This window comes from Fukomys damarensis, unplaced genomic scaffold (genome assembly GCF_012274545.1).
Source record: "Fukomys damarensis isolate Sample0158 unplaced genomic scaffold, DMR_v1.0_HiC HiC_scaffold_7, whole genome shotgun sequence".
NCBI lineage: Eukaryota > Metazoa > Chordata > Mammalia > Rodentia > Bathyergidae > Fukomys > Fukomys damarensis.
In genome coordinates, this window is record NW_022900919.1 from 19,167,117 (window position 1) to 19,178,498 (window position 11,382).

General features: G+C 56.5%; 1 protein-coding gene across 1 annotated transcript in view; it reads right to left on the reverse strand.

The window, feature by feature from the left end:
• Positions 1–1,414: 1,414 nt before the first annotated feature.
• Kif7 (kinesin family member 7) overlaps positions 1,415–11,382 on the reverse strand; it is a 13,371-nt gene continuing 3,403 nt past the window's right edge. Inside the window, exons 6-20 of the mRNA XM_010621244.2 lie at positions 11,224–11,379; positions 10,689–10,805; positions 10,037–10,264; positions 9,185–9,309; positions 8,778–8,893; positions 8,500–8,652; positions 7,106–7,308; positions 6,309–6,506; positions 5,844–5,969; positions 5,524–5,700; positions 4,140–4,355; positions 3,409–3,615; positions 2,577–2,775; positions 2,348–2,494; positions 1,415–2,180 (exon numbers count right to left, since the gene is read on the reverse strand). Of these exons, the coding sequence (XP_010619546.1) occupies positions 1,810–2,180; positions 2,348–2,494; positions 2,577–2,775; positions 3,409–3,615; positions 4,140–4,355; positions 5,524–5,700; positions 5,844–5,969; positions 6,309–6,506; positions 7,106–7,308; positions 8,500–8,652; positions 8,778–8,893; positions 9,185–9,309; positions 10,037–10,264; positions 10,689–10,805; positions 11,224–11,379 (2,739 nt within the window). The 3' untranslated portion in view covers positions 1,415–1,809. The remainder of the gene's footprint in view (positions 2,181–2,347; positions 2,495–2,576; positions 2,776–3,408; positions 3,616–4,139; positions 4,356–5,523; positions 5,701–5,843; positions 5,970–6,308; positions 6,507–7,105; positions 7,309–8,499; positions 8,653–8,777; positions 8,894–9,184; positions 9,310–10,036; positions 10,265–10,688; positions 10,806–11,223; positions 11,380–11,382) is intronic.

An 11,382-nucleotide genomic window follows, 5' to 3' on the forward strand; every position in this document is an offset into this window, starting at 1 on the left:
TTTTTTTTTTTTTTTTTTGGTACCGGGGATCGAACTCGGGTCCTTGTGCTTGCAAGGCAGGCCACCGAACTGCTGAGCTAAACCCCCGGCCCTTCTTCCCCTTTTTCTTTTCTTTTTTTTAGTACCGGAGATCGAACTCGAGTCCTTGCACTTGCAAGGCAGAGGCAGAACCACTGAGCTAAATCCCCAGTCCCCTTGGTTTCTTTTTAATAGCACTGATTTCTAGCAACCATGCACTCTTTGGCTGCAACTTAAACCATGCTTTTTTTCTGACCACAAATTTTTCAAATCTTTCCACTCTGCTTTTTGCTCTGGATTCTCAGTGTCAGTCTAGCAGAAAGCAGTCAGCAGTATACTAGCCTGAAGCTGTGTGGCCCTAAAATCTCTGCTAGGATAATTGGCCCATCAGCTTTCATTCAGCTCAGCCTCTCAAAGTCAGGACCTGGACAAGTTCTATATTGGAGAGTTAAATCATGGCCTCTTGTCCATTCCCAATAGTGTCCTCATTTCCACCAGAAGTCTCACCAGCACATCCTTTCCCATGCATACTCCTGCCTCCACTGGTCCAAGCTCCCACCAGAAATGACCATTCTGCTTCCAGTGTTTTGAGGCTTTCTCTAGCCTGGCTTTCCAATTTTTTCTAAATTGCAAACCAGTTCCAAAGGCTGCTGAATCACATTGCCAGGTATAGTCACAGCACCTGTTACCAGACCGAACGCCAGCATTTCTGATAGCTGATAACCCCGTGCTCCTATCCGCCATTCACAAGTTGCACATCCTCCCAATCACCGCAGGGGGGCGCTCCAGGCTGCCACTCAGCCCACCTTGGGCTCATAGTGACACCCATGCACAAGGACAGACCCGACATTAGGACATGCCCTAATTAGGGAAGAAAAGGGTGGTATCCTGAAGGGATGGTTCCTGGAAGGGTGGTAGAAATCTTCTCTTGTGAAATGCTCTGATGACAACATGCAAATCACACACTCCATATAACCCAGATCTAGAAAAGGTCCAGACCCCACACCTGCTTGGGGAGAAGGTGCCTTTAGAGTGGGGACTCCCCTTCTCCCATCGGCCATTCAGTGAAATGTGCTGCCTGCTCCTAGAACTGATTATTTGCAGTTATCAAGAAGAACCTAAAGATTTGGTAACACAACCGCACTTCTGGTACCAGTTTTCTGTGGTAGACTCTGTTGCTGTGACAGACACCTGAAATAACTTAGAAAAAGGAAAAGGCCTGTTTTAGCTCATTTTAGTCCATGGTGAGTTGCCTCTGTTTTGGGGCCTGGGAGCAAAGGGACAGAGAAGGGGTTGAGTGTCCCAGTCTGTCAGTGGCACAACCCCAATGGCCACTTCCTAAAGGTCCCCAACAACACCATCAGCAGAGGACCAAGCCTTCAACAAATGAATGAAATGTAAGATCCAAACTATGTTTCCCTGTTTATTATGAAATGACAAAAAAATTCTAAAAAGTATGCTAACAAATTCCCTAACTCCCCCGTCTACATGAGACCAGATAAACCACAATCCCGTTGCTGCTGACCATCTTAAGGGACCTTCAAGCACATAGTTTAGGCTTGAAATCAGAATTGCCCTTAAACTTGGGCAAGCCAAAAGCCACCAATCAGTGCCTGCTGCTTAAAGGAAGTAGGTGGTAGGAACTTGCATATTTTGTTTAAATGAGGGCTGGAGTATAACCCAGGACTGGCTTTGGGTGTGAGGTAAGGACTATCCTTCATGGATGGAACCAAGCAACTGCACCCTTCAGTGGGATGAGAATCGCCTCGAGGTGGTGTCCGCCCCACCGGTCTACAGGGGGTTTTTGCGGACGTCAATCATCCCTGGGCTGGCCCTTCGTGGCTCCCACCGTGGCTTGGGCAGGAGTCCAAAGTTCCAGGACGGGCCGGCTTCGCCTACGGGTAGCACCCGCCCCACGAGGGGCTCAGCTGCTTCCCGTGGCCTCGGATCCTCCAAGGATCCGGGTTCCTCACAGCACAGGCTGGAGCGCTTCCACGTCAGCGGTAACGGGGCGTGGATCAAGTCGCGCGTCTCCTCCCGGGCGCGGGGGGCGCTGTCGGGGAATGGCGGCTGCCAGTGAAGCTCTGGCCCTGCGACCTGCAGCCCCTCATCATGTCCAGGGCCCTGTCTGTTCTCCAGGCCGAGGCTCCTCCTCTCCCCACCTGTCACCAAGAACAGCATGCCCTTGTCAGAAATGGAAAGGGCAGCACTGTCCCAGAGTCTAGTTTCTCAATGCCAATAAGCAGCTTGGGAAACAAGTGCCCCCCAACCCTGGAGCTCCCCCTCAACCCGGCAGCAGAGCAGGCCCGGGTGCTGAGGGTGGTGTTACCCTTGCTCTGGCCGGTGGCACTCCCCACGCTCAGCCTCTGCTTCAGCTCCTGGTTCAGCCACATGTGGCGGCCCAGTTCCTTCTCCAGAGCCTGGATCCTGGCCTCATACTGCCGCCTGCTGTCTGCAAAGCCCTCACCCAGGTGGTCTGGCGTGGAGAGGCAGGACAGTGGTGAGCAGCTGTGGGCAGATGGACGGCAGCCATCCAGCCCGGCCTGCCCAGCGCTCACCCCGGCCCTGCTGGAGGAGCAGCTGCATGCTCTGCTCGTGCTCCTTCTGCTGCCGTGTCAGCTGGCGGTCCATCTCCAGGCGCTGGCGCTCCAGGGCCACCTCCAGCCAGTACACCAGCCTCTGCTGCTCTTCCAGCTGCATCTCCAGCTCCGAGAAGGCGATCTGCTGCTGATGCTGCTCCTCCCGGAGCGTTACCACCTGTGCCGAGGCCAGCAGGCTCAACGTGCCATCTCACCCTTCCACACGGACTTGTCCAGGGAAGGAAGGGTGGGCCAAGCTGGCAGCACAAGAAATCACTGGGGCCTTTCCTGCCTCAGACACCTTCTTGTCAGTGTTCTAGGCAGTGGGTTCTGAAGACTAGAGCTGGCCCTCGAGATGGGCGTCCCTTTGTCGTCCCTGCTGCAAACCCTCCCCAGACACACACTACTGTGCTTCTGGGCAGAGGCTCAGGCTGGAGCACTGGACCTCAGCTAGGAGTTCTCAATCTTGGCACAACCAGGATTTGGGGCCACATGCTATCCTGTGCTGAAGGGTGCTTAATGGCATCCCTGGCTTCTACCTGCCCTACCACAGTGGTGATCAGAAGTAGCTGTACACCTGCCCCTGGGGGCAAAACCATCCCCGAAACCCAATTTGTGGGCAAATACTACCCTGAAGATGGCAATCAGGCCGGAACAGCAGACGACTTATGTAGCATCACTAAGTAAGATGAGTTCAGAGAGGTGAGGTGTGCAAGACAGACTAAGGTGGTCCTAAAATGCCCTCCCCGGGAGGAAAACACTCCTGCCTCAGTGGAGCCCCCAGCAGAGGCAGGGGTAAGTGCTGACCCACCTTATCGAAATACTTGCAGAGCAGGGCTCTGGTCTCTGAGGACGACAGGTAGCTGAGCTTGGCCATGAGGTTCATCTCACACTGGGACAGCAGGGAGGCTGAGGCCCGCAGCACCCGCTGGCGGCACGTGATGGCCTCGTTCTTGTATTCAATGGCAGCATCCAGGGCCTCAATGGCCTCATCCAACTGGAACAGTGTCCGCTCCTCCTGCGAGGACAGAGGCACACATGGAAAAGCATCATCGACTTCCTGATGCAAAGTCCCGGGCAGACATGTGACAGTCAACAGGCAGCCACAACAGCCTTCAGCATCCCCTGATCCTGAGCATTAAGAGAAGATACCCCTGCTCACTGTGGTAGAAAAAGGGAGCTTCAGGGAAGTGTGCATATGTGGCCAGTGGGAGGCCAAGCATGCTCTCAATACTCAGTCCCGTGCACAGAGCTGAGACACTTAAGCATGTGGTCTAACCCACCGCAGGGTACAAGAGGAGTCCAGGTCCAGCCAGAAAGAAGCCTAGAGCTGGGCAAAGCCAGGCTATGTCGCAGTCAAAGAGGTGGAGGCAGGGGCAGAAGGACCTGGCCAGCCCCACTACAGGGCCTCCTGCACAGAGGAAAACTGTGTCCACAAGTAGCAAGGCCAGCATCCCAGGGAGCCAGGCTAGGGACTGACAGCAGATGGGTGGACGACAACAGGAACAGACGGGTGACCTGGGCGACCACCACAGGATGTACCTCGGGCGACAGCAGGCTGCCCTGCCTCAACTTGCTGTCAATCTCCAGGCGCTGCTTCAGCAGCAAATCCTTCTCCTGGCGCAGGGTGTCAATCTCCCCACGGATCTGCTGCTGGTTCTGGGCACTGCCCTGCCGCAGCTGCCCACTCTTCTCGGAGAGCTCCTTCTCCAGGTGCTCCAGCCGGCTGGACACTCGCACGATATCCTCATTCAGGGCCTGGGACAGCACCATGAGGGATTAGGGAAGGAGCAGGCACCATCCCCAAAGGGGGGACAGAAAGGCCCAGGGTCCTTACTGTATGCGAGGATGGGGCCCCTCTCTGGAGAAGCCCACCGTCTATGGCTCACTTGGCAGGAGGCCTGGTTCAGGTCACAGCTCTGGGATCAGAGGACACAGGGACCAGAGCATCTGGGAGAGGCTCTCAGAGAAGGCCCGGAGGAGGATACAGACAAGCATAGGGAAGAGGCCTCGATGGCGAGAAGGGACCACAGGGGCAAAGGCAGATCTGGGAGCGGGGCAGCATCCCTGAGATGACTCAACAGTGTGTGACGGGACCACTGGAAATCCATGGCCAAACCCTGAAGGCCCTTCCAAGAGCTGACACAGGAGAAAGAGAGGTGCTAATGGCCAAGGGAAGTTATGCAAGCCCCGGCAGCACCCTGCTCCTCTTGGACTTCCACGCACTGAGGCGAGGTGTCCTGGACTGTATGCACCTGCAACCCTGTCGGAACCTGGCCCAGGCTCCTGGACTGGACCAGGCTTGGGTCTGGGTTGGACATATTCCATCTAGTCCTCATAGCAACATCTGATCCCTAGAGACAGCAAGGAAATGGGGTCAGAGGCTAACCCTCCTATTTAAGAGGGAGTAACAATGCCAGGTAGAGCCAGGCCCACCTGCCCAGGCCTGCCCGTCCACCTCCAAAGCTGCCAAACTCTCTTGCTAGCTGCCCATAACACTTCCTGATCCTGTTCCCCCTTGTGCTGCCTGCTCGGGCCCTGTGTAGGTGGCTCATGGTGTAAAGCAAGTCGTGGGATGTCCCACACCTCACTGTTTGTTCATAAACCACCCAAAGCCCTAGAATTCTTCAGGATCTATGGAATATGGCCTGGCAGGACAGAGCTTCACCTGTTTGGAACTCACCTGGCAAGAACAGCACCTAGAGCAGCGATGGCGAACCTTTTAGAGCTGTTAATGATATGAACAGCCCGTCATGATATGTGTGCCATGGGTTCACCATCACTGACCTACCAGACCCTCATCTGTCTAGACTTCACCTGGCTGGAGCCTAAGAGTACTTCACCTGTGTAGATGGAAGGGACATCTCTGGCAGAAGCTTACCGGCAGGGTTACCACCTGGAGGGACCTCACCTGGCTGGGCCTCACCTGGCTGGACCGCAGGCGCTTGCTCTCCAGCCCCGTCTTCTCCTGCATCAGGGCCTCCTTCTTGGCCAGGATGACCTCCCGCTTATGCAGCTCCTCACCCAGCTCCTCCAGTGCCCGTCGCTGCTGCAGCACCTTCTCCATCTCCTGGTCCAGCCACTTCTTCTGTTCCTCAATCTTCTGAGGGGCAAAGGGGAGGCGAGACAGGGCCTCAGTTCCCCCCTCTGGCTGGAGGGCTGCCACCAAGGTTCCACAGGGAGTCCCTGGGGCCCCTGGTCCCTAGCCAGGCCTTGAGTGCAGGGACACAGGCTCAGCCGACCCACCTGCTGCTGCTCCAGGCTGACCACAGTGCCATTGCTGCCACTGCGCCGCTTCCTCTGGAAGGCCGCAATCTCCTCTGTCTTGATCTTCAGGATCTTCTGCTGCCGCTCATGTTTCAGCTCCAGCTCCTGGTGGGGAAGGCGAGGTGTGGACAAGGCCCGGCGACAGGGCTGTTCAGGGAGCCACATCCTTCTAGTGCCTGCCCAGGGCAATGCTGCAACTGCCCTGTGAATGTCCCCAGCCTCTCCAGGACCCGCAAACATGGTTTGGACCCCATTATGCAGTCGCCTACATACCCCATCTCAGAGTCTCCCCCAGCCCTGAGCTACCCGTCTGCTCCCCAAAAGCACTCAGGTATGTGAGCCGCTTCTTAAGGTTCCTGGCTGTGCCCCCAGATCCCTGGCCAACCTGGACTCAGCGTCACGGGCAGGCAGGCTATGGTGACTGACATTGACCCAGAAACTGACCTTCACCTGGTGCTGCCGTTTGTGCATCTCTGTCTCCAGCCGCCGCTTCTGCTCTGTTTCCTCACGCAGCCGCCTCTGCAAATGGCCCTGCTGCTGCCGCATGAGCTGCACGTTCTTTTCCAGCTCCTGCAGCCGCTTCTCACTCTGGGCCGACAGTGACACCAGCCGCTCCGTGGCCTGCTTCTTCTCTTTTAGTGCCTGGGGCCCACACAGTCTCTGCTGGCCATGCATAGGGCTGCGAGCCCAAAACAGTGCCCAGCACTCCCAAGCAGGAGTGAGACCAACGGGTGGGTGGAGAGAGTGACACGTGGAAAGGGGAAAGGACGAGTAGATGATAGGCTAGTACTAATAATAAGCTGGGCGTGATGGCGCACGCCTGTAATCCCAGCACTCTGGAGGCTGAGGCAAGTGGACTGCCCCGACTTCGAGGCCAATTTGGGCTACATAGTGAGACTCTCAAAAAACAACAAAGAATAGTAATACTAAATAGCAAAATCCTAAAGCTATGTCATCTCCAGTACCCTATGTGTATTAAAGCATTCTAACAAGACTATGAAGAAATGACATTATCCTAGTTTACAAATTAAGAATCTGAGGCACAGAGGAGTTAAGGAACTTGATCAAGTTGGGAGGTCAGGAAGGCGTTGGCACCACCCACCAGGGGCTGACGCACAATGGCCTCAGCATATGCAGGCTCCATAGTGGGCCTGGAGCCCGAGATCACCTGTCCTGGTCCCAGGGACCCCGACTGGAAGGCCACAGCCACCTGCCCCTGCCCCTGAGGCTCCCACACTGACCTGCACCTGGCTCTTGGCCTCAGCCACTCTCTTGCGGAACTCCTGGAGCCGGGACCGCTCGCCTGCGTCCTGGGGCTCCCTGCCCTCGAGCTCCCGCAGCTGCTTCTGGCCCTCACTTAGCTCGGCCCGCACCCTCTCTGCCTCTTGCTCCAGCTCCCGGATCCGCTGGCTGTGCTGGCGGTTCAGGGCCTGGGCTGCCTTCCCTGGAAGACACAGGGGCCACAGGGGCACAGGTGGCCCCTCTCCCCAGGGGGCTCCCGGTCCTCCCCTTGGGAGCTTCCCCCAAGGCCCTGTTGGCCATAAACACCTGGGTTTCACCAGCTTCTCCACCAACAGCCCTGTGACCAGTTAACCTGATACGTGCCAAATAAACCTATAATTGAACCTGCATGTAATTAAGCATCTAACTTTTGCTTACGAGGAATAACGCAGAACGAAAGAATGACATGACGCCCTGAGGAAGCCAAGAAGAAAATGCAAGGTATGTGGGGTCTGGTGCCCGCCTGCAGGGAGACTGTGAGGAGGTGAGAGGAGGGGACTGCAATTCACAGGACACATGGGCCACGCAAACCAGCTGCAAGACGAGCTGAGTCTGCGCTTGTGCTCAGGGCAGGAAGGGGACCTGAGGACCATTCAGTGGTGAGCGTTTGCCTAGTGTATGTGCGGTCCTGGGTCCCATATCCCCAGCATGGCAAAAAAGGGAAAATGTTCTGTTAGGTGTGCTGAGGGCAACGTCCCCAGTTTTTGAGAGGTAGCCAGGAAAGGACTTGTTATTTGGGATTTGCTTCAAAATATATTAGCAAAGAACAAAGGGAGAAAGGAAACAAGGGTGGGAAATCCTGGTAACTGTGAAGCCTGGATAGGGGCCCATTGTGTGAGTCCCTCTTCTTATCCATTTGATATGGGTAAAAAGAGAGAATTTGCAAATTGAACTTTATAACAAATTCACAACTGTTAAAATAAAGAGGTTCAAAAGGTCAGCACCTAAAACTATCCCCAGATCTTTTGTTCAGATTGCCAGTAGCAGAAGTGGCATGATTTGGGGACACTGGATCTTTAGTCATACGCCCTGTGTGCTCCTCAGGACCAGTTCTGGGCCCAGCAAGATGCCAAAAGCATGGCTGACACTTGATAAACAGCCTGTGCTGCTTCCTAAGAGCTATTCTTAACTCTCCTGTTTCACCTCACAAATACCCTATGAAGTAGGAGCCTCACTATCCCCGTTTTAGAGGAGAACACTGAAGTTCAGAGGGGTTGTGCTATCTACTCAAGGTCACACAGCTAGAAGAGGCTGGCATGGCTCTCCAACCCAGCCTCTGTCCCTGTTCCTAACCGGTGCAGTGTGGACCCCTCTCTAAATAGCACAAAAGTGGCTGGGGGAAAAGCGCCCTCACCTGTGCGGACCAACTCGCTGATGAGCTCCTCTTTCATGCGGATGTTGATGGCCAGCTCCCGGATCTTCTGCTGGGCCTGGGCCAGCCGCCATTCAGAGGCCATGGCAGTAGGGGCCTGGCGGATCTGAGCCAAGGCTCTGTTCCCACCAAGCACTGTAACAGGCAGACTGTCAAGGTCATCCCGCCCAACCAAGAGTAGGGTGCAAGGGCCAGGGGCCACTGGCCCAGGACTGGAGGGTCAAGCAGAAGGGCCCCCTCTGCACCCTGGCCAGCTTTACCTCTGAGCCCCTCAAGGGCAGTGTCTGGCTCTTCCAGATGGAATTCTGTGCCCTTCCTCTCTGGTGGGCTCCCTGGGCGCACCCCTGCCCTTGGGATGCAGTTGCTGATCCCGTTTCTACAGGACAGAAGTAGGAGTGTACTACTCCCTAGCCTGCTCCAGCCTGGCCACCTCTCAGGCCCCCAGAAGAAATGTGATCCCAGGATATAAGTCTGGCAGAACAGAGGCCAGGGTGATGGGAGGGACTGCACCCTGATTTTAAAGCCCACACATAGCCTCTGTCCTTCTCTCCAAGGCCAGCAAGGGCCATGTAAGTGAGAATACCTGAGACCCAAGGCCTCCCCCACCGCTGACCCCATCCTGCCCAGCTTGGATCAGTCCTGGTCAGCTCAAGCAGGGGCCCCTCACCTGTGCAGGAGCAAGGTCTGCCTGGGCGCCTCCTCCTCTTCCTCCTCAGATGCAGCCGAAGAGCCACTTCCCAGCTTGTCTGCCTCAGCCAGCACTTCAGCTCCAGCCTCCCTGCCATCTGGCACCTGCTAGGGGAGCGTCAGGATCTCAGGATGGGACTGTCCACAGGCACCTCCACAAGCCACTTCCCACCCCAAGCCTGTCCTGCCCTATGTACCCTTCCTCACGTCTACCCCGCCTGCCTGGTTCCCCTTCAAGATCCAGCTCAAGCAGCCACTTGGGGAGCCACCTCAACTTGCAGCTGGGGCACCAGGCATCCCCTCCACTACGTTAGCTCCCTGGCACCTGGGGTGACAACCCGCCCCTTCCAGCTGATGGACAGGTCAGATCCACCCAAGTCCTATCTCACCAACAATGCCCTGCCAGAGTGGTGGAAGCAGGACAGACAGCCCAGTCCCCTCAGACCTTAGAGCTATGATGACCTAGAGTTGTGCGACAGGACAGGAACAGACTTTGTCTAAAAGGTCCCAAGTGCCAAAACTATAAGCAAGAGTTTGAGAGTGGGTGACGAGCACTCCATCTCCAAGGGTATGCAAGCTTCCCCTCTGTTGATGGAAGCCAGAACCTCCTGTCACCTCCTCACCCTAAGAAACCTCCAGCTACCCCAGGGAGACGCAGTGGTTTCTGAAAAACCCCACAGTCATCTACATCTTGATCCTTCCTCTAAAGACACCTGAAACAGTCATCTTGTTTCTCATAGCTGGTGCCACAGAGACACAGGTGAGGGGCTCATGCCCTGAGCCTGACCAGACCAATAGGGTCTTGCAGCCGCCCGGCCTCACTCCCGCTCACCTCGTCCTGCTGCTTGGGGCCAATTTCATCTCTGGGGAGGCAGGTAGGGGGCACCATGCCCAGCCCATGGGTACAAGCACCACCCAGGGGTGCCGTGTGAGGTCTTGGCACAAAAGGCCCAGAAGGCAGGCCCTGCAGGAGGCCTGGGGTCCCCCAGCTGGGCCGCACCAGCTCCAGCCGCAGTCGCAGCTCCACCATCTCCTCCTGCTGCTCCCTTAGCCGGTCACTCTGCAAGATACAGCCAGGTGTGATGAAGTGGGCGTGCTAGGGATGCTGGCCAGCAGGGGGCATGCAGGAAACCAAGCCTGGGTCTAAAACCTGAAACAGCACTCCACACCCGGCCTAGCACCAGAGCCCCACACACTACACTAGTCCAAGCTCAGCTCCACCCGACCAGTACATCCTCATCATCCTCCCACAGCACCAGGCACCTGCTGACCCAAGTAGCCCAGCTCCAAAGTGCTCAGGTCATATCTCCCATCCAAGCTCACTACCATCCAGCAAGGGCATGGCCACAGCCACCCACACCACCGGTTCCTTGCACCTGGGGTGCACCCTAACCCTCTACTGCCTTCCACATGCCACCCCCTCCTCCTGGGACACTGGCCAGACTTTCCCTCTGCTCTCCTGCACTACGGCAGCCCGGCCCCACCTGCAGCTTGTATTGCTCCATGGCGTCCTCCAGCGCAGCCAGGAAGTCCCGGTTCTCCTCCTCCAGCCGGGCCACCTGGCTCTGCAGGGCCAGAAGTTGCTGCGCACCACCATCTTCCTAGGGAGCACGGAGACAGGCACTGGGGGGTGCTGCAAGGTGCTGGGACACCCTGGTCCTGTCTCTGCCCTGCTTCTCTGTTCCACATACTCCTACAATGTGGGGTTCAGACCCATCCGGCCCCACCAGCCTGAAGTTCTCTCTGCAAGCCACATGTGCTGCTCTTGTCACTCTTAACATCTTTTCATTAATATCACTATCAAGCTAGGTACTTGTTACCCCTCCGGCCCTGGCAACACCCCCAGGATGCAGTACTAAGCTTATCCGTACTTTATAGACTAGATCCAGAGGTTCCGCGAAGCTTAGAAAGCGACTGCGGTCATCAGAAGTGCGCTCTGCTAAAGAACAGGAGGCGGAGGCACAAGTGGCTAACTGAAGATCCTCCCCCATGGCCCACCTACACCCGGCCCTCGGCTACCTTTTGCCCACCAGGCCCCTGCACCGCCTGGTCCTCTGTGGAGGTGCTCTCGATGCCACTGTCCGGCCCAGAGGCAGAGCTCAGGGCGCTGCGCTCGCCCTCCACAGCGCACAGCCAGTCGTGCACTTTGCGCGCGGCTGCGTCCCGCAGCCCCGGCTC